At 44.0% G+C, this 23,375-nt stretch overlaps 1 protein-coding gene across 1 annotated transcript in view; it reads right to left on the reverse strand.

Moving 5' to 3' along the window:
• Positions 1 to 478: 478 nt before the first annotated feature.
• Positions 479 to 23,375, reverse strand: part of CRKL (CRK like proto-oncogene, adaptor protein) — a 37,989-nt gene continuing 15,092 nt past the window's right edge. Inside the window, exon 3 of the mRNA XM_034989192.1 lies at positions 479 to 4,150. Within this exon, the coding sequence (XP_034845083.1) occupies positions 4,016 to 4,150 (135 nt within the window). The 3' untranslated portion in view covers positions 479 to 4,015. The remainder of the gene's footprint in view (positions 4,151 to 23,375) is intronic.

The raw sequence follows: 23,375 nt of genomic DNA on the forward strand, positions 1-23,375 counted from the left end.
GATGAGGCTGCTTGTTTTCCAGAACTTTCACTTGAAACCATTTCAACCCTGGGGAGCTTGTGCTAGACAAATATTTAACAGAAGCCTTCAGAAACAGGTACCTAGAAGGGAAAACATCCAGGTTTTCCTTGGTGGTATAAAGCGTGAGAACTACTGCTTCATCTTCCGAAGGCCAAGACTGAGCACCAGCCCCCCGCAGCACCCACTGTGCTCACACACTGGGAGCCAGCTGCTTCTCTTCTGTACGGGGGCCCCAGGTGCGGGGAAGGGCCAGTGCACCCACGCAAGATCTATTTTGCGGTTGGCAATGACAGGGCTGGGCTGCAAGACGCAGCACCCCGGGGGGGGGGGGGGAGCACCAGTTGTTTCTGCGTTTCACAGGCGTTCGCCAGGTGCTGAACTGCTCGGGAGGCTGCCGTGGGCTGAGGAGCCTGCAGGCAGCACTGAGGACACACCGAAACACCAAAGCCGCCGCTGCCACCACCGGCTGATGCAAGTTTTATTGAGACAACGTACAAACAGGCCATGGAAACAAGGGTTCTGATGCCGGGACCAGTAGCGTAAAATGAATACAAAAATAAAAAGGCACTAATCTGTTAAGAAAAGACACTCAATGTTCTAAGAATATAAGTCATTTAATACTGTTAATTTTATAGCACAAAATAAAACAAGCTATGATCCCCAAAAATAATTTTAAAAGCTTACACAGAAAATATTATTGCCTGAAGTTTATGATCTTTAAGTTACAGGTCAAAAGTTTTGTGTTGTTGTTGTCATTTTAAAACACACAGTGAAGACCGTCTAGAAGCAAGGCCACTGTTCCTCCTGCAGAGACAACGACCCTGTCTCAGGGAACTGTCCTTCTACTCCTTTAGAATATACAACCAGCTCAGTTTCCACACGGATAGCAGTTAACCAGGGCCAGAGGTCTCTGGTCCCAGGGGGTGGAGTTTGAGGCAGAGCTCAGTGGTGTCCACAGAAAGCATTAGTCTTAGGTACTGTGTTAAAACAATCAAAAAGTCACTCATTTTAAGAGGTTAATGAACATAATATTAAAGGATTAAATTATAAACACCTGGCACAAAAACACATCATCCCTTTTCAAAAATAAAATGGTCATATTCCTCTGAGCAAACGTTACAAGAGCAGTGGCCGTCTGCCCTGGCCTGTCTTGTCTGTAAACAGCTGTAAAAGAAAGTTAGCACGGAGCCAGCGATCCTTGAGCTCCAAGGAGGGAGCAGCTGTCTTTCCCCCCCTTTCTGTTTTCCATCCATGAGCACAGGTGTCTTGTCTGGGTGACCAAAGTTGTCAAATGGCAGCTCGTCGACGCGTGCTCCTCTTTCACCGTGCCATCAGGTGGTACCACGCCACAAAGAAATGACAAGGATGACTCCTGTGTTGGAGGTCCTTCTCAGGATAAATAAGTTTTGAGTCAAACTGGCAATGCCCTTTAGTTCATAATTTGTTCAGTTCCCAAGTGAGTTAATTTAACATCCAAATATTTTCTTAAGTGACACACAGTAGAGTAGAGCAAGGAGCAATAATGAACAATCCTAAAAGGAGACCAACCAAGGAGGGAAGGCAGCTCCTCTGGAAGATTCGCATTGCTTTCTGAAACAGGAAGTCTTCCCCAATCACTGGGGAACCCAGGCACGAAGCTGAGGCGAGGGTGCTGTTTTTGTATATTTAGTGTGATGAAGACAATCTCCCTGCCTGATGAAAAAACTAATAAGGTCCTAAGTCAAATAGGTACTACTTTTGGCACATGTATCTCGAGAGTTCAGAACTCAAGGCTCACCTTATTTCGGGCTCCCAATCTCCTGGGCAGCCCTGGAGACATGCACACGGGCTGAAGTGACAAGCAGATTTATTATGAAGCCAAAGTAGGTTTGTGGGGTGCTCTGATTCTGAAGTGCTCCACATGAGGTGGGTCTTGCTACAGGTCAGCAGACACGGATGGCTGAAGGGAAATCTTGCTTTCCAAAATGACCATACACTTCTTGTACTCCGAACCAACTACTGTCACCAAAAAGTGCCAAGCCCCTCAGCTAAACTTGGTTTAAAAAAGCCTCAAGGTTTGTGCCCTCTTTGAACAAGGCACGTATTCCACCTTCTGCTGGCCAACCCCCTCAGTACCAGGTCAATGGCTGCAAGGCGAGTGCTGTGTCCAGGCAGACCACGGGAATGCTGCCACGCATGTGCCACTTGCTGTGGGAGCTGGGCTGGGCCTGAACTCAGAATAAGAGGCAACACAATGGAGAGGCCCCTTCAGAGCAAGAGGTGGCCACAGTGCTCACTGATTAGGGAGAGCAGACTGCATTTTTTCCAGGAAAACCACAGACGGGCAGCCACAGTGATATTTTTTCCAACTGATCATTATCTTTGTCACAGGAACATTTTCAAGATTCTTTAATATGGTAGTTACCTGCCTAATGGAATACTGATTTAAAGAGATTGAAAAAATGGTTGCTTTGCTGGTTCGGTCACCGGTATATATATATATATATATATATAATATGCTCTAACTCAAAACCCAAGACGCTTGGGAGACAGGGTCGTGGCTAAAGCAGCCGCTCAGCAAATGATGCAATCAGTCATTAGGTGGCTGCTACATTTCTAGGTCTGCTGTATTCATTCTGAGCAGAGGCCTGTCTTCACCAGTTTCCAGAAGGGAGAGCAGCCTGAACTGCATAAAGGTTCCAGAATCCTAGACTGCTATGTGCACCAGATGAGGGATCAGCCACACCTTTGTACCAAGCTGGCTTGTATAAATAGCCCTCTTTTAGCTAACAAGGAAATGTTAACATCAAATTGCTAAATGGTTAATGGTTCTCCCTAGTCACTAAAATCTTAGACATCAAATGCATGAACCAATTTCCAGAGCTTGCATTTTCTTTGCCTGGGAGCGTCACAGACACAGAGCCTGGGGAACCAGTATGAACAGCACCATCTTTCTCTGGCGGACTGTGAGCTTGGGCTTCAGCAGGGAGGAGTGGGCCTCAGTGAGTAGGATTTAAAGATTCATTAATGAATTCAATGATTCTATGAACAACTTCTCTTTTTAAAGAAACTTAAATTCCTATACCTTAAAGGGGTATATTCACTGAAACACTGGACAGAAAACTGGCCAAGTGCTTCCCCCCATTGCTCCTGTCATCACTGGCAAACAAGGTAAGCAAAGCCTTCTCCAAATCACCCCCCCGCCCGATGCTTTTTGGGGACAATGTAATCCAAGAGGCCATGCACACAAGCTTGGCATACTATGACTGATTTTTTTGTGGGCTGTTTGCTATATGGCAAAACAGGTACAACTGGCAACCAAGACAATAAAAGCCTCTGCTTCAGGGTGGTGGTGGTTCTCCCCCCACCCCCATATTCCTTTAGTTACAGCAGCGTCAGTTTGGAAGCTCAGAGGCATGTGTCATTCCTTACAATTATCACAAAAATCCAACCTGCTACTTAAAAACCTGTTCAGAACACACAAGTCTAATTAAGTCTTCCAAAACCAAACCAAAAAGGAAAAAAGAAGAGCCAGATTTGGGGAGTTTAGGACAGAATTCCCTCTTCTTTACAGTTCATTTGCTCTGTTCTTCAAAGGAAGAACAAAACGGCGACTAAGCCACTGCTTTATGGAACAGCAACGTGCAATGTCTCACCATGGCCTCAAGCTCCATCTGATGAACATGACAGAATCAGTCACAAGTACAAACAGGGCAGTGATGAGAAGACAGACCCTTTCCTCGTCAACTTCTCTCCACTTGTGTGCTTCCACCAGTATTTCCAGTTTATGATCCAAAAGAACTCTAAACTTTGCTACTCTTTGACAATACGACTATGATACAAATGCCCAGGCAGCTGCTGTGTGCATTCCAAATGTGTATGAGAGACCGCCACTCTGCAGAAAGCTGACCATCGGCAATGCAGTGTGACCTGCCTAGGAGAGAGAATGCTTTCCCACTTCAAAGGAGACTATGACAGGCAGAACAAGGAAGCAGCAGGAAACAGGCAACAGCAATCACTCGTTTTCATCAGGGTTTTGAGGGTCAATGATTTTGACATGCGTAAAGGGGAAAAGCCCTTTGCGCCCATTCACTTCGCCTTCCCACTGGCCATTTATATTCATCCTTGTGACTTTCACAATGTCACCAACCTGTAAGGATGGAGAAAGAAGACAAAGTCAGTATTTCCTCTGCAAACTAAAAAAAAAAAAGGTTTACTTTAAGCCATACACACGGTTCTATCCAAAGGAATCTACATATTTTTTTAAGGATTTATTTTTTTTCCATGCTTAAACCTAAAATCAAGCAGTGCCAAAGACACAAGGTGCTACCAGTAAGCCCAGTGTCATCCTCAGCTGGTGAGAACGTGTATTAAGCTTCTGAGAACAAAAGCAGCCTTTTTTTCTCCCCATAATGATTACTAACTCCAACAGGATAGAAATGAACACTTAACTCTCTGAGAATGGTTAAAGTGAAATCACATAAAAAAGTGTATTAAAAATAAAAATCTAGGGGCACCTGGGTGGCTCAGTCGTTAAGCGTCTGTCTTCGGCTCAGGTCATGATCCCAGGGTCCTGGGATTGAGCCCTGCATCAGGCTTCCTGCTCAGGGGGAAGCCTCCTTCTCCCTCTCCCACTCCCCCCACTCGTGTTCCCTCTCTCACTGTGTCTCTCTCTGTCAAATAAATAAATAAAATCTTAAAAAAAAATGAATTAGATTCTTAAACATTTTTATTTTTTAAAGTAGGCTCTAGACCCAATGTACGGCTTGAACTCATGACCCCAAGACCAAGAGTTGCATATTCCACCAAATAAGCCAGCCAGGTGCCCCAAAAATAAGACTTTCTATGACGAAACGTTCTGAGACAAAAATAAAATGCCAAGTACTAGATATGTATAGAGAAAAGGATGTAAAAAGCCAACTCATGTATTTATAGATTAGATTATAATAATTATTTTCAAACTCATGTCACAGGTTCAACTGAAACACTTCTGCTGGTTGAACAGTTAAAATTTATTACTATTTTTAAAAAATATTTATTTATTTGTCAGAGAGAGAGAGGAGCATGCACAAAGGAGGGGGAACAGCAGGCAGAGGCAGAAGCAGGCTCCCCGCTGAGCAAGGAGCCTGATATGGGACTTGATCCCAGGACCCCGGGATCATGACCTGAGCCGAAGGCTGATGCTTAATGGACTGAGCCACCCAGGCGTCCCGAACAATTAAAATTTAAAGGTAATGACTGATGGGGCACCTGGGTGGCTCAGTCAGTTAAGTGTCTGCCTTCGGCTCAGGTGATGATCCCAGGGTCCTGGGATCCAGCCCCGCATCAGGCTCCCTGCTCTGCGGGAAGCCTGCTTCTCCCTCTCCCACTCCCCCTGCTTGTGTTCCCTCTCTCGCTGTGTCTCTGTCTGTCAAATAAATAAATAAAATCTTTAAAAATAAATAAATAAATAAAGGTAATGACTGAGCATTCTATTTTTCAGATTTGCATTAAAATTTAAGTTGTAAAAAAATTAATTTGTAAAATACTCAGTGGAAAAAAATTACAATTGAAAACACGTTTTCTCTGGTTTTGTCTTAAAAGGAAAGTAACAATTTGAGGGACAGAGGAAACGGATTTCATAATAGATTATTTTATGATTAATGCTTGGAGTCCCAAGTATTGCTCTTTCTCCAAGTCATAATATTTTAATTTATAGAGAGTAGAAAGAGAATGTCTTTTTTATTCATACCTGGGAAACTCATACAAATATTGATAATTATTAAAAATTTCATGTTTTATAAAGTGGACCAAGGAGTTAGTTTTATTATTTATTTATTTTCAGAGAGAGACAGAGAGCAAGAACATGCATGGGAGTGGAGGGAGAATCTTAAGCAGGCTCCACACTCCACACACAGTGCAGAGCCTGATACAGGGCTCTATCTCACAACCCTGAGATCATGACCCGAGTCGAAACTGAAAAATCAAAATCAAAAGAGTCGGTCACTTAACTGACTGAGCCACCCAGGTGCCCCCCAAGGAGCTGAGTTTTATAATTTCCATATTCTTCTCCTACCATACAGAAGTCACAAAACAGGAAAACCCTAATTATGATCATATTTGTTTCTGATAATGAAAATTTTCGGATCTGTATATAAGGGAAGTTCTAATGTGAATGAGAACCTTGAGTTACAGTAGACTTTGTAGAAATCATGTAGCTGGAAGCTGAAGTCAATGGAAACCTGGAAAAATGGTTTATGTCCAATCTTATTCTGTTAAAAAAAATAACGTTTAAGCACAAACATAAGATACAATAATGAGAGTGAACACGCAAATTAAAATCGGGTCTAGGTAAGAAGAGAAAAACCTTCTGCGGGCAGGAGCTACTAGGATGCTACAAATCTAGACACCTGAAGACGGATCACATTCCTCAATTTCCTCACACTCTGCACTGCACCTGCTCTAGACCCTTGGCCTCTTTGAGCCTTTCAGTGCAGGAACCTGCTGTCTCATGTCTGGAGCACAAAAAGGCCAACAAGATGAGAAGCTTCACTGTCTGGCCTTTCTCTCCAATGTAAAACATTCTTTCCTTATCTCCCTTTCACCTAAGAAACAGACTGCCTGTCTTTATTTTTGTTTTTATTTTATTTATTTTTAAAGATTTTATTTATTTGACAGAGAGAGAGAACAAGCAGGGGGAGCAGCAGAAGGAGAGGGAGAAGCAGACTCCCCGCTGAGCAGGGAGCCCAATGCGGGGCTCGATCCCAGGACCCTGGGATCATGACCTGAGCCGAAAGCAGATGCTTAACCAACTGAGCCACTCAGGCGCCCCTGTCTTTATTTTTAAAATAACGAAATGGGGGGCGCTTGGGTGGCTCAGTCAGTTGGGTGTCGGACTCTTCGTTTCAGTTCAGGTCATGATCTCACAGGTCATGGGATGGAGCCCCACATCTGGCTCCACTCAGTCTGCTTGAGGATTCTCGGCCTCTGCCATTCCCTGCACTCACATGCACTCATTCTCCTCTCTCTAAAAATAAATATATAAATCTTTAAATAATGAAATAGGAAATAAAAGTCATGGGTAGAAAACTCCTGATATTCTAAATTAACTTCTAGTTATTGCTAATAATCACAAAGAAAATACAATGTATTAAAATAAACATACAACAAGGCAAGGGCAAGAAAGAGGATGTGTGGGTATATATTTGGAGAGAGGATTCTGTGACGAAAGGGAAGGGGAACCAGGTGAGCAAACACCCAGGTGGACTCTGCTATAGAAAGGGACGATGGGGGGCGCCTGGGTGGCTCAGTCGTTAAGTGGCTGCCTTCGGCTCAGGTCAGGATCCCAGGGTCCTGGGATCGAGCCCCGCATCGGGCTCCCTGCTTGGTGGGGAAGCCTGCTTCTCCCTTTCCCACTCCCCCTGCTTGTGTTCCCTCTCTCGCTGTGTCTCTGTCAAATAAATAAATAAAATCTTAAAAAAAAAAAAAAAAGGGACGATGGCCTTAGGGCATCTGGGCAGTCTGCAGGTAGTAGGCTGGCACTCAGAGCGAGATCAAACTCTGCCAAGATGTTAGAAGAAAAAAAGGCTAAGGCAAGAATGAGCTGGAACTGAAAAGAGACAAAGCTACAGTTTGGGGCTGATGAGTATTGTTAACAGATACTGGGCCCTGCAACTTAAGTTTTTGTTTGATCCACTCATTTGATGTCCTACAAAAAATACTTTGGAATTCTGTCATTTTATCTATGCTTTCTCTATCTTCAACTGGACTCCAGATGCCCAGAGAGCATATATTTTGCCTGAAGTCTGTAATCTTAGCCTGCCCTGGCTGTTTGATAAATGTGAAAGAAAACAAAGCCTCACTTTCCTGAAAACCTGGCCTGGGGCAGCCCTCTCCCACATCTTGGGTGAGCGCATCCCTCCAGCCTGGTGACAAGAAATATGCTCTGACCCCCTGCTAATGCCCCCCTCCCTGGTTTCCCCAGCCTCTTACTACCTGGTTCTACCAGTGTAGCCATCCTGCCCTGATCTGCCTTCTGTCATCTAATGTCACCCCAGCACAATCAGCCCAACTCCCAATCACCCTGCTCTCCCACATCCAGACCCTACCTACCCCACTCTGGCTATCGCTCCCACCATTTCAGTAAGGAAAGTCAACAGCGCAAGTCCAGTTCTCTCCCTCCGATGCTCTATGGCACCTGAAGGAGGAGACTTCACCCATCCTTCTCACTCCCTGCTGCTCGACTCTTCTTTTTTGTGGTATTCTATAAAGTAACACTACTACTAGGTGGGTACTTCCCATTTGGCATTTGTGGAAAGCAAGGCTCTGTGAAGTCAGGTGTCTTGTTCTCCAGGATTCTGGCAGACTTGCCCAAGGAGGCTCCATTCTCTGCTCTACCATGGTCACCTCCCTGCCCCCAACCCACACCACATGGCACTCTCTGAAGGAGGACATTTGTTTTGCTTATTTTGCACTCCATGTCACAGGTCTCTTGTAAACTACTTTCTGGAGAAGTCTGCAAAATCAGGGAGAGGTTAAAGAGAGAGGAGAAACCTGTAAGTTGATGTCCCCCATCTGCTGAGGATAGATGGCCAAGCAGAGGAGCAAGGTGCTAGAGGACAGAAGTGACAGGCACATGGGTCTAAGGACAGTAGAAGACAGACCTTTAAAAAAGACAAACAGGGGCGCCTGGGTGGCTCAGTCGTTAAGCGTCTGCCTTCGGCTCAGGTCATGATCCCAGGGTCCTGGGATTGAGCCCCGCATCGGGCTCCCTGCTCCGCGGGAAGCCTGCTTCTCTCTCTCTCCCACTTCCCCTGCTTGTGTTCCCTCTCTCGCTGTCTCTCTCTCTGTCAAATAAATAAATAAAATCTTAAAAAAAAAAAAAAGACAAACAGAACTGGGTCACTGCTCTGCCTTTTAAACCTCCCAACACCTATTCTCTGCATAAGAGCAACATCCAAACTCCAATCTTCAAGGCTCTGCCTCATCTGAGTCCTGACTCCTCCCACCTCCGACCTCGATTCACGCCTCTCTGCTCCTCCCCTCCAATCTACACTGGCTTCCTTTCAGTTTCTCAAACTTGCCGAGCTCTTTCCCAGATATGACAGATGCAAGGACATGACGTGAATGCAATTCTACAACTGCACAGCTTAAAACGCTGTTGTCCAGAATCGTCAAGCTGGTCTTAAGCAACCCTGGACCTCTCCTCTTCTTTCACAGTTGAAGACATGTAGTCAACCCCCTGATCAAAATCAAAAAAATCCTAAGGACAACCCAAGCTGCCTTATAACCACCTTATACAGCTGCACATGCAGACAATGAGAGCAGGAAGGATCTCCAGGCAGTAGCCACTATAGATGGAGCATTGATTCTACTCAGAGCACTGGGCTAGGTTCTATACTGTGTATTCAGAATATATAAAGATGCAACTTGAATATTAGACCTACCTAAAACTAAGGGCTAAGATCTACAACAACAGGGCGTAAGCAATCTCTTGTATGCTTAAAACAGGTATAAAGTGGCACTGTGGTGGCTCGTGCTATGAACTTTGGTGCGGGGCAGAACTAGACGGATGCCCTATGTGACCATGGCAAACTGCTCAAGCTGTCCAAGTCTCAATTTCCTTCTGACTTTCAAAGGTTCTTATAGGGATGCCTGGGTGGCTTAGTCAGTTAAGCGTCTGCCTTCCGCTCACGTCATGACCCCAAGGGTCCTGGGATCGAGTCCCATATCGGGCTCCTTGCTCAGCAGGAAGCCTGCTTTTCCCTCTGCCTTGCCGCTCTCCCTGTTTGTGCATGCTCTCTGACAAATAAATAAATAAAAACTTAAAAAAGAAACAAAGAAAGGTTCTTGTGATAACTAAAGAAAGTACTACATGGGAATTGTTAACCAGGACACCCAGCTAAGTAAGTGGTAGTGGTTATCAGAGTGGGGATTCCTGAATAGAACCCAACCCCCACACCCATGTTCATGCTCATGCTCCCAGCTGGTCACTGCCCTCTGGAAGCATGCTGGGAAGAACTGGAATCAGCATGGAGAAGCACTGTATTAAAGTGGGTTTCAACCTTGTTAGTAATAACATGGGTCCTCTCAAAACTGATGGGATGGGAAGGATGCCATACATTAGAATGAGAGGAGAGAAAGGGCAGGCCTGAAAAGTAGGGGTCTAATAAATTACTGTGATGGATACCAAGCAGCTGAGGAAGACAATGGGAAGATGGAGAAGATGATGAGCCAAGTATTGAAAACTGCCAAGAACATTCAAACTTCATGCCTTCTAATTAACTTGTGATTCTCAGTTTTTACAGGGTACTTTCCACACCATTCTACATCATCAATTTAATAAGATTTACTGCGTATCTATTGCAGCTCAGTTCCCATCCTCAAGGAACCTCTTGTCTTCACTGTGGGATAGACAATAAATAATCTACTGTCCTGATGTGGCAGATGCTCAATGAATGTTAGAGAATAAACAGTTTAAAAAGCAGCAAGTGGAAGAAAAACAGTACTGAGAGTCCATGCTGCAGAGCACAGGAGCAGAGAGCTATTGCTTTGACCCATGGAACCTTGACTAGTAGAGATAAGTCAAGGTTCAGGCTAGGAAGAGAGAATGGATGAGAGACATCTGATGGCCACCTGACCATTAATGCCTCATTCTGGCCTTGCAGGAGCTCTCACATGTCAAAACATAGCATGTCATTCCTCATGCTATTGCTAGCTCAGTTCAAGGCCCTTCCCATGGGGAACAAGCCGTAGAACATCAACACAGGAAAGATGCCCTAGCTGTGTTATGCTGCCGGCTGCCCACAGTTACAGGCCTGGCTGTGGACCTGCTTCTTCACGGCTCCACTAAAGAATGCTCGGACTCAGATCCTAAAATGCCATCCTGCTGCTCCTCTCATCACACCCGATTCTGGTACAATGCCCTTCCTCTGGCTTCACGGTAGGACTGAGCCCAAAGAACCACTCACTTCAGAGAGCAGACTGACCTCAAAGTTGATGGATATCAACTCAGTTCAAGGAGCACTTTAAGCCTGGAATATGTGGCTGATCCTATCAACAGATCAAAAGGAGACACATACCTTACTAAATGTCACCCCATGACAATCCTTATCATTACAAGAACTGCCACACTATTATCTTTGTGCCTGGTTGCACTCAGCACTTGGGAAGTGTACACATCAACTCTAAAATTAAGCACACATCGGTAGGACACTAGTCAGTCCCATTCTTTGTGTCTAGTGAGAACCATGCAAGAAGGCAAGAGGGCACTTCCTGATGTTAGTGATGGTTTCCTATAGCTCTACTTGTCCAGAGCATAAACAGAAGGGCTCTGGCAATAATTCTACTGCCTGACTTCTGGCACCTGATTCCAAGAGCAGTCAAAGCCCTGGAGGGCCCAAGCTCTGGCTGCCACAGCAGTTCTCTGCTTCCCCAATCAGTCTCCTTTCCCCATTGGATATTTTCAGATTGTACTCCCTGGTTATATCAGAAATAAAATCAGGAGCACAATGGGTTACAATGGAATCAGAAGTTCTAACTTGGGTGACATGAATGTGTCTCAGAAATCAAAGAACAGGGGCGCCTGGGTGGCTCAGTTGTTAAGCGTCTGCTTTCGGCTCAGGTCATGATCCCAGGGTCCTGGGATCGAGCCCTGCATCCGGCTCCCTGCTCGGCAGGAAACCTGCTTCTCTCTCTCTCTCCCACTCCCCCTGCTTGTGTTCCCTCTCTTGCTGTCTCTGTCAAATAAATAAAATCTTTTTTCTTTTTTTTTTTAAAGGTTTTTTTTTTTTTAAAGATTTTATTTATTTATTTGAGAGAGAGAGAATGAGAGACAGAGAGCATGAGAGGGAGGAGGGTCAGAGGGAGAAGCAGACTCCCTGCCGAGCAGGGAGCCCGATGCAGGACTCGATCCTGGGACTCCAGGATCATGACCTGAGCCGAAGGCAGTCGCTTAACCAACTGAGTCACCCAGGCGCCCCATAAATAAAATCTTAAAAAAAGAAAAAAGAAAAGAAATCAAAGAACATCCCGAAAGTATACGCAGAATTGTATGTAAGTGCATTAATGTATGTTGTTTTCCTGGAGAAAGCTTTCATCAGATTCTAAAAGGGGCCCATAACCCAAAAAAGGTATAAAACAACAAAAACCCATGTCCTGCAACCACCAGGCAGTTTTAATTCTGTGGTTTGTGGCTTTCATTCATTTACTTGTTCAACAAATAGTGATTATTTATGTGGCAGGCCCTGTAAGGATACAACAGAGAACAAAGTGGACAACAGCCCTGCCCTCATGGAGCTGCCTGGGGTTGTCGCCTGTTTTAACACCTGCCCTTGTGCTCTCCATGCACCAGTACCTGAATCAAAGCTCTCAGAGCTTAAGAGGCTTTTAAGGGCTACAACCCTCCTTGTCCGTGTGCCCTGAGTAGTAGTCAAGTAGTCTCAGGCACTCTCCCCTACAACCAGTGCTACTTACTGGTTTTTAATACTGAAGACTTGTTCTGTTCCTTGAAATTTACATTATCCTTCAGGGCAGCAACTCGATTTAAGAGGGCTGCTTACCAGTTAACACTTCTTATGAAAACAGGGATTTTATTTTAAGATGGGCCAGGGGTTAAAGGTATCACAGGCCAGTATGCTGTGATGCAAGAGAATGTGGGCTATGGGAAGGAAGAAGTAAAACTTATCTCCATCTGCAGATGACGGGATCCTATATATAGAAAATTCCAAAGATTCCACAAGAAAGCTACTAGAGCTAATAAAATTCATCAAAATTACAGGGTACAAGATCAACACACAAGTACCAGTTGTGTTTCTATAAACCAGTAATGAAGAATTAAGAATGCAATTCCATTTAGGGGCACCTGGCTGGCTCAGGTGGTGGAGCATGTGACTCTTGTTGATCTTGGAGCTGTGGGTTTGAGCACCACGCTGGGATGTAGAGATTACTTAAAAAAAAAAAAAAAATCTTAAAAAACAAAAACACAGGAGCACCTGGGTGGCTCAGTTGGTTAAGCATCTGCCTTCGGCTCAGATCATGATCCCAGGGTCCTGGGATGGAGTCCCACATCAGGGTCCCTGTCTCAGCGGGGATCCTGCTTCTCCCTCTGCCTGCCACTACCCCTGCTTGTGCTCTTGCTCTCTCTGACAAATAAATTTTAAAAATCTTAAAAAACAAAACAAAACAAAAACCCAAAACACAATTCCATTTACAGTGGCATCTAAAAGAATAAAATAGGGCGCCAGGGTGGCTCAGTCGTTGAGCGTCTGCCTTCGGCTCAGGTCATGATCTCAGGGTCCTGGAATTGAGTCCCACACTGGGCTTCCTGCTTGGCAGGAGTCCTGCTTCTCCCTCTCCCACTCCCCCTGCTGTGTTCCTTCTCTGTGTCTCTCTCTGTCAAATAAATAAAAATCTTAAAAAAAAAAAAAAAGAGTAACTGGGAATAAATTAATAGTGTGTTTTACCAAAGTAAAACACTTGTACATTGAATGCTACAATATGTTGCTGAAAAAAATTAAAGAAGACTTAAGTAAATGGCAAGACATCTTGTGTTCATGGATAGGAAACCTTAGTATTATCAAGATGTCAACACTAACCACAGATCTACAAATTCAATACAATCCCTATCAAAATTCAAACATTTTTTGCAGAACTGGAAAAGCTGATCTTCAAATTCACATGGAATTGCAAGACACCCTGAATAGCTACAACAATCTTGCAAAAGAATAACAAAGTATTTGTAGTATTATTACTACACAAAGCTATAGTAATCAAAACAATGTGGTACTGGCATACAGACACACATACAGACCAACGGAATAGAACTGAGAGTTCAGAAGTAAACACATGTGGGGTGCCTGGGTGGCTCAGTTGGTTAAGCGACTGCCTTCAGCTCAGGTCATGATCCTGGAGTCCCAGGATCGAGTCGCATCGGGCTCCCTGCTCAGCAGGGAGTCTGCTTCTCCCTCTGACCCTCCCCCTCTCATGTGCTCTGTCTCATTCTCTCTTTCTCAAATAAATAAATAAAATCTTAAAAAAAAAAAAAAAAAAGTAAACACATTTATGACCAAACGATTTTTTTAAAGATTTATTTATGAGAGAGAGAGAGAGAGCGAGCACACGTGAGAGTGTGGGGGAGAGGGGCAGAGGGAGAGAGAATCTTCAAGCTGACTCCCCGCTGAGCGTGGAGTCTGACATGGGGCTCACCCATGAGATCACAACCTGAGCCAAAATCAAGAGTCGGACGTTCAATCAACTGAGCCACCTAGGCGCCCCTAGGACCAAATGATTTTTGACAAGAGTGCCAAGTTCATTCAAATGAGGAAAGTGGTGCTGGTACAACTGGATTTCTACATGGAAAAGGAAGGATTTGGACTGCTACATCAAACCATATACAAAAATTAACTCACAATGGAGAAACAAATTACATATAAGAGCTACACCCTGGGGCGCCTGGGTGGCTCATTTGGTTGGGCGACTGCCTTCGGCTCAGGTCATGATCCTGGAGTCCCTGGATCGAGTCCCGCATCGGGCTCCCTGCTCGGCGAGGAGCCTGCTTCTCCCTCTAACCCTCCCCGCTCTCATGTACTCTCTCTCTCATTCTCGCTCTCTCAGGTCAATGAATAAATCTTAAAAAAAAAAAAAAAAAAAAAAGTGGGGCGCCTGGGTGGCTCAGTTGCTTAAGCGACTGCCTTCGGCTCAGGTCATGATCCTGGAGTCCCGGGATCGAGTCCTGCATTGGGCTCCCTGCTCAGCAGGGAGTCTGCTTCTCCCTCTCATGCTGTCTCTCATTCTCTCTGTCTCAAATAAATAAATAAAATCTTAAAAAAAAAAAAAAAAGAAGAAGAACTACACCCATAAAACTCTTAGAAGAAAACACTGGGGTAAATCTTTGTGACCCTGAATTTGGTAATGGATTCTTAGATATGACTTTAAAAGCATGAGTAGCAAAAGAAAAATTAGGTAAGTTGCATTTCATCAAAATTAAGAATGTGCATCAGGGCACCTGGGTGGCTCAGTTGGTTAAGCGTCTGCCTTCAGCTCAGGTCATGATCTCAGGGTCCTAGGATCTAGTCCTGCATTGGGCTCCCTGCTCAGTGGGGAGTCTGCTTCTCCCTCTCCCTTTCCCTCTCTTCCCTGCTCGTGTGCATGCTCTCTCTCTCAAGTAAATAAATAAAATCTCAAGAAAAAAAATGTGCATCAAAGCATACTATCAAGAAAATGAAAAGAAAACCTACAGAAAAAAAAAAGCATTTAGAAATCATGTATCTGATAAGAATTTAATATCCAGAATAGATAACTCCTAAAGCTCAACAACAATAAAAAACAATGCAATTAAAACATGGGCAAAGGACTTGAGCATTTTCCCAAAGAAGATATAAAAAATGGCCAAGAAGCACATGAAAAGATGTTCAACTTCATTAGTAATTATAGAATGCAAATCAAAATTTTAAAAATGGAAAAACAGTAAGTGTTGGTGAGGACATGGAGAACTGGAACCCTTGTGCACTGCTGTAAAATGGTGCAGCCACTGTGGAAAACTATGGTGGTTCCTCCAAAAGTTCAATATGGTTACCATTATGACCCAACAACTCCACTGTTAGGTATATACCCCCAAAAACTGAAAACAGGTATTCAAACAAAATTTGTACATGAATGTTCGTAACACTATTCTCAATAGCCAAAAGGTGAAAATAACTCTGATGTTATTAAAGAATGTATAAATAAAATGTGGTATATCAATACAATGGAATATTATTTGGCCATAAAAAGAATGAAGATACAGGCTACCACATGGATGAACCTTGAAACATTATACTAAGTGAAATAAGCCAGACCCAAAGGACAAATATTGTAGGATTCCATTTATATGAGATATCTAGAATAGGCAAATTCATATATATGGAAAGGTGGTTAGAGCTTACCAGGGCCTCAGGGGAGGGGAATGGGGAGTTACTGCTTACTGGTTACAGAGTTTCTGTTTGGGGTGATGCAAAAGTTTGGAAATAGATAGTGGTGACAGTTGCACAATTATGAATGTAACTAATGCCACTGAATTGTACACTTAAAAAAATAAATTCCAGGGGCACCTGGGTGGCTCAGTAGTTAAGTGTCTGCCTTCGGCTCAGGTCATGATCCTAGGGTCCTGGGATCAAGCCCCACATCAGGCTCTCTGCTCGGCAGGAAGCCTGCTTCTCCCTCTCCCCCTCCCTTTGCTTGTGTTCCCTCTCTCGTTGTGTCTCTCTCTGTCAAATAAATAAAATCTTAAAAAAAAAAAACACTCCATTATGCAATTTTACAATTAAAAAAAAAGAATGTAACATACCAAGACCAGTGAATTGTATGGTTTAAATGGGTTAATCGTGTAATATATAAATTGTATCTCAATAATGCTGTCTAAAAATAAGACTGTGGGCTGAGTCCTAGCTCTGCCACATACCACCTGTGAGACTATCAACAAATTTACACAAACCTTAAGTTCTAAGGGTTACGTAAAATGGGACTGGTGCCAACTACCCCATAGGCAGCCATAAGGACTAACTAAAATACTCTCTGTGAAGCCCCTGGCTGATGGTTCTTACTCAACAACCATTACCACATACAGAAAACTATGGTCAGCATAATGACCAGGCTGGGACAGGCCTTGTCTGAACCATGCCAGGGCCTCAATTTCAAGATATTCTCATCCAACTTACACATTAAGGAAGAGGAACAAAAACCTTTTATAGATAATCTTCTCTAATTCACAACCCAAAAAGAACATGATATGTTAGAAGAAGAAATTCTAAAGGACTTTCTAAAGATTCCTACTTTTCGGGCGCCTGGGTGGCTCAGTTGGTTAAGTGACTGCCTTCAGCTCAGGTCATGATCCTGGAGTCCCGGGATCGAGTCCCGCATCGGGGTCCCTGCTCAGCAGGGGGTCTGCTTCTCCGTCTGACCCTCTTCCCTCTCGTGCTCTCTGTCTCTCATTCTCTCTCTCTCAAATAAATAAAATCTTCAAAAAAAAAAAAGATTCCTACTTTTGAAAAAGCACTGTGATTAAGGAAAAAAACACTTTTGGTACACAAGAAGTAGAGTAAGTCAAATTCATAAAACTAGATATTGCTAAGCAAAACCAACAAACATCAATGACAGAGGGATGGAGAAGGAGCCTGTCAGTCCTGATGAAAAGCCCTGAGATTCTTACTTAACAGGTGAATATGAGCTTGTGGGCATCTCTGACAAGCCTTGGTGAGAAGGGGGATCATTGATGGAATGTGACAGGAGGTAAGACAGAGTGGCCCTGTCACGTTAGGAGGCCATGACCCTGTACAGATCTCCAGAGCTGATTCAGATGTTTGATGATGAGCATGTACAGACCTGACATCACTGTTGGATATATACTACAGGTGACACAGCCAGAGGAACTCACAGATGATCCCTGAGAGGCTGAAAAATACAGCTAGTACTACTGAAACCTAGTTTTGCTTTGCACACAATTTGATCTCAGTCAGTAGAAGAATCAGTGAAGAAACTGCTAATGTGAATTTAATTCTAACCAATGAAGCAAAACCAAGTGGTTGAAGTAGAAACCTAAGAATTCCAGGCCAGTCAGTGAAGGAAGTGGTGCCATGGGCCTTAGAAAGATTCAGAAGATTCAGAAACCAGATGTAATCCAGTGACTAGGGGTTTCAAAATGGGGAGAAGACAATACAAGAAGAAATATGAACACAATCACAGATGACCCCAATGGGAGTGAAGAGCAAGTATCTTGAGAATGCTGGTGAACTCACACAAAGAACTCTGAGCATCATAAAAAAGAACAAGCGCCAAAGATGAAAGGATGTCCTTATACTGATAAGACAGATATCTAAGTACTGACCAAACACACCGGCAAGCAGGAATGAGAGTCCAACTCTGGTCACCTGCCAGAGAACATTACAACACAGGACACTGGTAGACCTATGAAGGGTCAAGTTTCTTGGTTTTGTTAAAAGAGGGATAATGGCAGATTTTATAAAATGTAAAAGGCGAGCATGAAATCAAACCTGGACAAAATTCTGAATGCAATTAGCAAACAGATGGTATCTGGAAGGCAGTACAGGCTCAACCAAGAACAAGTCATGCCAAAACCACCTCATTATCTTTTTTTAGCAATGCTACGTAGATCAGGAGAGGCTGCAGAGGAGGACTTTAGTACAAAGATCTGGATCGTGCTTTTATGAAATCTGCAGCTAACATGAAACTGAGGGGGGTGATCAATATGCCAGATGACATAACAAGGATTTTAAAAGATTCAGATAACTGTACAGATGGTGTATGACAAAAACAAAAAGAAACGCACCCCCCTCCACCCCAAACCCGAAGAGGGATAACTGTATGGTCACATACTAAAGTCCAAACATCGGGCTAAGCAAATACAGGAAGGGGACTCATAGTTGTTTCTCCCTGGTGGAGAGCTAAAAGGAACCACTCACAGACTATATTCCAGAACTTCCACAAGGACAGAGACCTTTGTTTTCTCACTACTGAACTCCAAACTCCTTAACAATGTCTGCCACATTGTAAGTACTCAGTAAACCTTTGCTGAAGGAGTGTTTTTGGAGCCCAAGTTGAGACCAGAGGGCCAATGGATTTAGATGCTGCAGAAAGCTAAAAGCATTAGGAAGATGGGCAGACTGAATGATCTAACTATTACTCAACTTGCCTTTCTTCCCCATCCTGAGTCACCTGAAGCCTCACTTGCAGGCCAAGAAAATGTTATTCTTCCTCCACAAAATCTGTTCCACTGACTCTGATTCCCACAGATCCCTACTGTCACCAACTTTTTTTTTTAAACTAAGTAGGCTCCATGCCCAGTGTAGAGCCTAACGTGGGGCTCAAACTCACGACCCTAAGATCAAGACCTGAGCTGAGATCAAGAGTCGGATGCTTAACTGACTGAGCCAGGCACCCCTCACCAACTGTTTTCTTAATCCATACCACAGGGGAAAGCTCCACCTAGGTTCCATTTAGATGCCTGGATACAAATTTTCACACAGCAAATAACCATAGGTATGCAGCCCCAGAGTTAAGGACAATGCTAAGAAAGTTCTTCCCTTTCTTTTCTAGTCAGGAAAGTATATTGGAATACAAGTGTGTGAGAATGATACCATAGGGAGATTCAAGCACTTGCTCTAATTTATTTAAAAATCCATCAATAAAAAGGTAAGTTGCCTGCAAACTGCAGAACCTCCATCAGTTGTGAGAAATTGGCTATTTTATGCCTCAGTGAAGGCAACATAAGAAAACTATTCGTCTCCTCAGCCTAGCTCTTTGATGACATGGCGACAGCCCACTTCCTCTGCTTTGTCTTTTGCTGCTTTTGCCCAACATACTGCACTCTCACCAACCTGCAGCTACTCGGTGGTATTAAGTCTTGTAAGCTCTTCCCTCTGCCAGGAATGTCTCCCTGCACTTCACCCACCTAACTTCTATTCATCCTTCAAAACTCAGTTCAAGGGTCACCTCCTCCAGGAAGACTTCCCAGACAAATACCCACACTCCCATCTCCTACCCCCGCCCTTCCCCACTCTCCCTCCTACTCTGTGTTATTACAGCACTTACCACATTGCTGGTTTGTCTCTATTCCTCACTAGGTGGTAAGCACCTTGGCGGTAGGGACCTACAAGACATCCCTCACAGGTTGATTGCATGAATGGATGATTAATGAACAAACTCACATCAACTTCAGAACAAGGGTGCCTTTTAGACTCAAAAGAATTGAAGTAGCTTGCCCAAGATCACACCACGAAAAGCCAGGACCTGAATGCAGGTCCATGATCTTTCCTTGACCATCTTGCTTTACCACACCCCAGGTACCAAGTATTCCTTTTCAAATTAAATCCCAAGCATCAACTCACTTGAAAAGAGGTAAGCAAGAGAGAAAAACGGCTAAACACAGACCTGTTTTAAAAATCTCTCTTTATGGGCACCTGGGTGGCTCAGTCGGTTGGGCGTCTCTGCCTTTGGCTCAGGTCATAATCCTGGAGTCCCCAGATCAAGCCCTGCATCAGGCTCCCTGCTCGGTAGGAAGTCTGCTTCTCCCTCTGCCCCTCACCCTGCTCTCATGCGCATGCATCTGCATGCTCTCTCAAATAAATAAATAAATAAAATCTATAAAAATAAATAAAATCAAATCTCTCTTTACTTGTAGGAATGTTCTTTTGAAAATCAAGTTTTATGAAAAAAAGTGTGAAATGATTCATGAAATAAAGTTCACCTAAGCCCTCATCGTTCTCACTAATACCATCAAGGGAAATAAGGAAGCTTCAATTACTGGCACATTTTGTCCTACTTATTTCACCTTTCTTATTTTAATTTTAATACTTTTCCTGGTAACCTAATTGCAAAAGTCTCAAGAGAGTTGTTTTTAACAAGATCAGACACGCACTAAGTTTTAGAAGATAACGCAGCTCATAGAACTATTTACTTATGCTATAGCCAAAAGTCTCATTTAAATATACAGAATGAGAAATACCATTAAGTGGAATTTGGCAAAAGTTTATTACTTGGGTCCCCCTTACACTCTTGGTGAAACACCAAAGCAAGCCCTTGATGAGACTTACACAGTTGGGGTAGTGTCACGAGGAGACTAAGGTGTGGAGACCTCTTTCTGGGGTCTGAGAAACAAGAACTGCATAACGGCCAAGTATGCGGGTTACCTTAAAATATACATCATTTTATTTATTTATTTGAAATAGAGCAAGGGCGCCTGGGTGCTCAGATGGTTAAGCGTCTGCCTTCAGCTCAGGTCATGATCCCAGGGTCCTGGGATCGAGCCCCGCATTGGGCTCCCTGCTCAGCAGGGAGCCTGCTTCTCCCTCTGCCTCTACTGTTCCCCCTGCTTGTGCTCTCTCGCTCTGTCAGATAAATTAAAAAAAAAAAAAAAATCTGAAATAGAGCGAGACAGCACAAGCAGGGCAGATGGGCGGAGAGGGAGAGGGAGAGGGAGCCCGACGCGGGGCTCAATCCCAGCATGGTGGAATCATGACCTGAGCTGAAGGCAGACGCTTAACCAACTGATCCACCCAGGTGCCCCAATACCCATCATTAGCCAGGCTTTTAATCCTCATCCTGGTCTAATCTAATCCTCATCACCTACCCACATATCTGCTCACCAAGCTCTAAATGATCTCCTTTAGGGGTGCCTGGGTGGCTCATTCAGTTAAGCAGCCAACTCTTGATTCCAGCCCAGGTCATGACCTCAGGGATCTGAGTGAGATCTTCTGCGATCACCCCGTGCTGGGATTCCCTGCTGGGTGGGCAGTCTGCTCAACGATTTTCCCTCTCCCTCTGTGTCCCCCACTCCCGCCCCGGCTCCCGCCCATGTTCTCTAATAAATACATAAATCTTATTAAAAAAAGAAAATAAATGATCCCCTTTATAGTACCTGGTCTTCCACTCTACAATCCCCCCTATGCACTCTGAGCAACGCACAGGAGATACAGGTTTCTAAAATGCACACACATCTTAGAGCTAGAGGTGAACAGGCAGGTGGCCTAAATGGAGTGAGGCTTTAAACCCTAGCTGAGGTAAGAGCCCAATTCCTGACTTCCTCTATGGAGCCTGGAATTCTGAGTGGGTGCCTCAACCCCCGTGTGTCGAACACATGTGAGTCACAACTTCTCTCCAAATCCGAGCTCTCCACTCCTATGATGAGACAACAGATGTGAAAATGCCTCAAAAGGCAGGAATCACTATGCAAACTGGAAGGTTTTATTTATTTATTTTATTTATTTTATTTTAAAGATTTTATTTATTTATTTGAGAGAGAGAGAATGAGAGAGAGCACATGAGAGGGGGGAGGGTCAGAGGAAGAAGCAGACTCCCTGCTGAGCAGGGAGCCCAATGCGGGACTCGATCCAGGGACTCCAGGATCATGACCTGAGCCGAAGGCAGTCGCTTAACCAACTGAGCCACCCAGGCGCCCCAAACTGGAAGGTTTTAGAGCCCAGAACACCCCACGTAATTTTAGGGTGCTGTGTGAACTAGGCTAGGGGCGTACACCTGTGCAGGGGCAGGTCTGTGTGGGGATGAGAAAGCTAGAAGGCCTACTCAGCCAGGATTCAGTCTGGTTTCTTTCCCGTTCCTCCACTGGGAAGCATTAAAAGCATGTGGCTCCTGGGCGCCTGGGTGGCTCAGTTGGTTAAGCGACTGCCTTCGGCTCAGGTCATGATCCTGGAGTCCCGGGATCGAGTCCCGCATCGGGCTCCCTGCTCGGCAGGGAGTCTGCTTCTCCCTCTCCCACTCCCCGGTTGTGTTCCCTCTCTCGCTGTGTCTTTCTCTGTCAAATAAATAAATAAAATCTTTAAAAAAAAAAAAAAAAAAGCATGTGGCTCCTGCCTAGACCTGGTCCCTGCCACAAGCCCCAGAAACTTACTCCTTTACAGCCAACGTGAGAGGGAGAAGTAATCAGACTCTGCAACAAACCTTCAGGTGTAGTTCGCTCGGACATTACTCCTCATCCAAGGAAAATGGAGGATAACCAATGGAAAAAACAGCACACACACAAATCAATGCTAGCTTTTATCTGTGGACAGGCTGTTCTATGGGTTAAGTTCTGCTTTTGGAAGCAACAGGCTCCATTACTTCATCCTTCTGTCATGTACCTGGGCTGTCTCCCAACCCTGCCCTACTTTGACCTTGAGATGAACACACAAAAAACAATCACTAGCTTAATCTCAGCTTCTCCAACATATATGCAATTTGATAATACCAACGAAGAGTATTCAATTGTAATCATATTATAATGATACTTATTTACCTAGTAGTTTGTGGCTCACAAGGCATTTTCACAACTTATCTACAAATAAAAGAGCTAGGATTTGTGGCATCAAATTCCATGTTCTGAGATGTTAATATTTAGGGCCCATCTCACTGCACGTATTTTACACCTCGTAAAAAATAACATGAAAAATATATAGGACTGTTCTAAAATTATTAATCTTAAATCTTTTTTTTCCCCCTTAAGTAGGCTCCACACCCAGCACGGAGCCTGACATGGGGCTTGAACTCATGACCCTAAGACTGAGACCCAAGCTGAGATCAAGAGTTGGACACTTAACCAACTGAGCCACCCAGGTACCCAAAAAATCTATTTTTCAAATCCTTCTGTTCTTCCTCTGGGGTTTGTGCTCATTTATGGTCACTCCAGGTTTATCGGATGTCTCATCAAACTTCTACTTTCTGTGATACACAGTTTTACGCCCTCAACAGGCTTATCAACACTGGTCTTCAGGACTTCTTGGTTCAGAAAGCCACAGTTACATGCTAAGCTTTCCAAGAGTCTTAAAAAAAATAAATCTGGTAAGTAAGGTCTGAGATACATATTTTTTTAATTAAAGATTTATTTATTTGAGAGAGAGCATGCACGAGCA

This window comes from Mirounga leonina, unplaced genomic scaffold, assembly GCF_011800145.1.
Source record: "Mirounga leonina isolate KUSES-001 unplaced genomic scaffold, KU_Mleo_1.0 Mir_481, whole genome shotgun sequence".
Lineage (NCBI taxonomy): Eukaryota > Metazoa > Chordata > Mammalia > Carnivora > Phocidae > Mirounga > Mirounga leonina.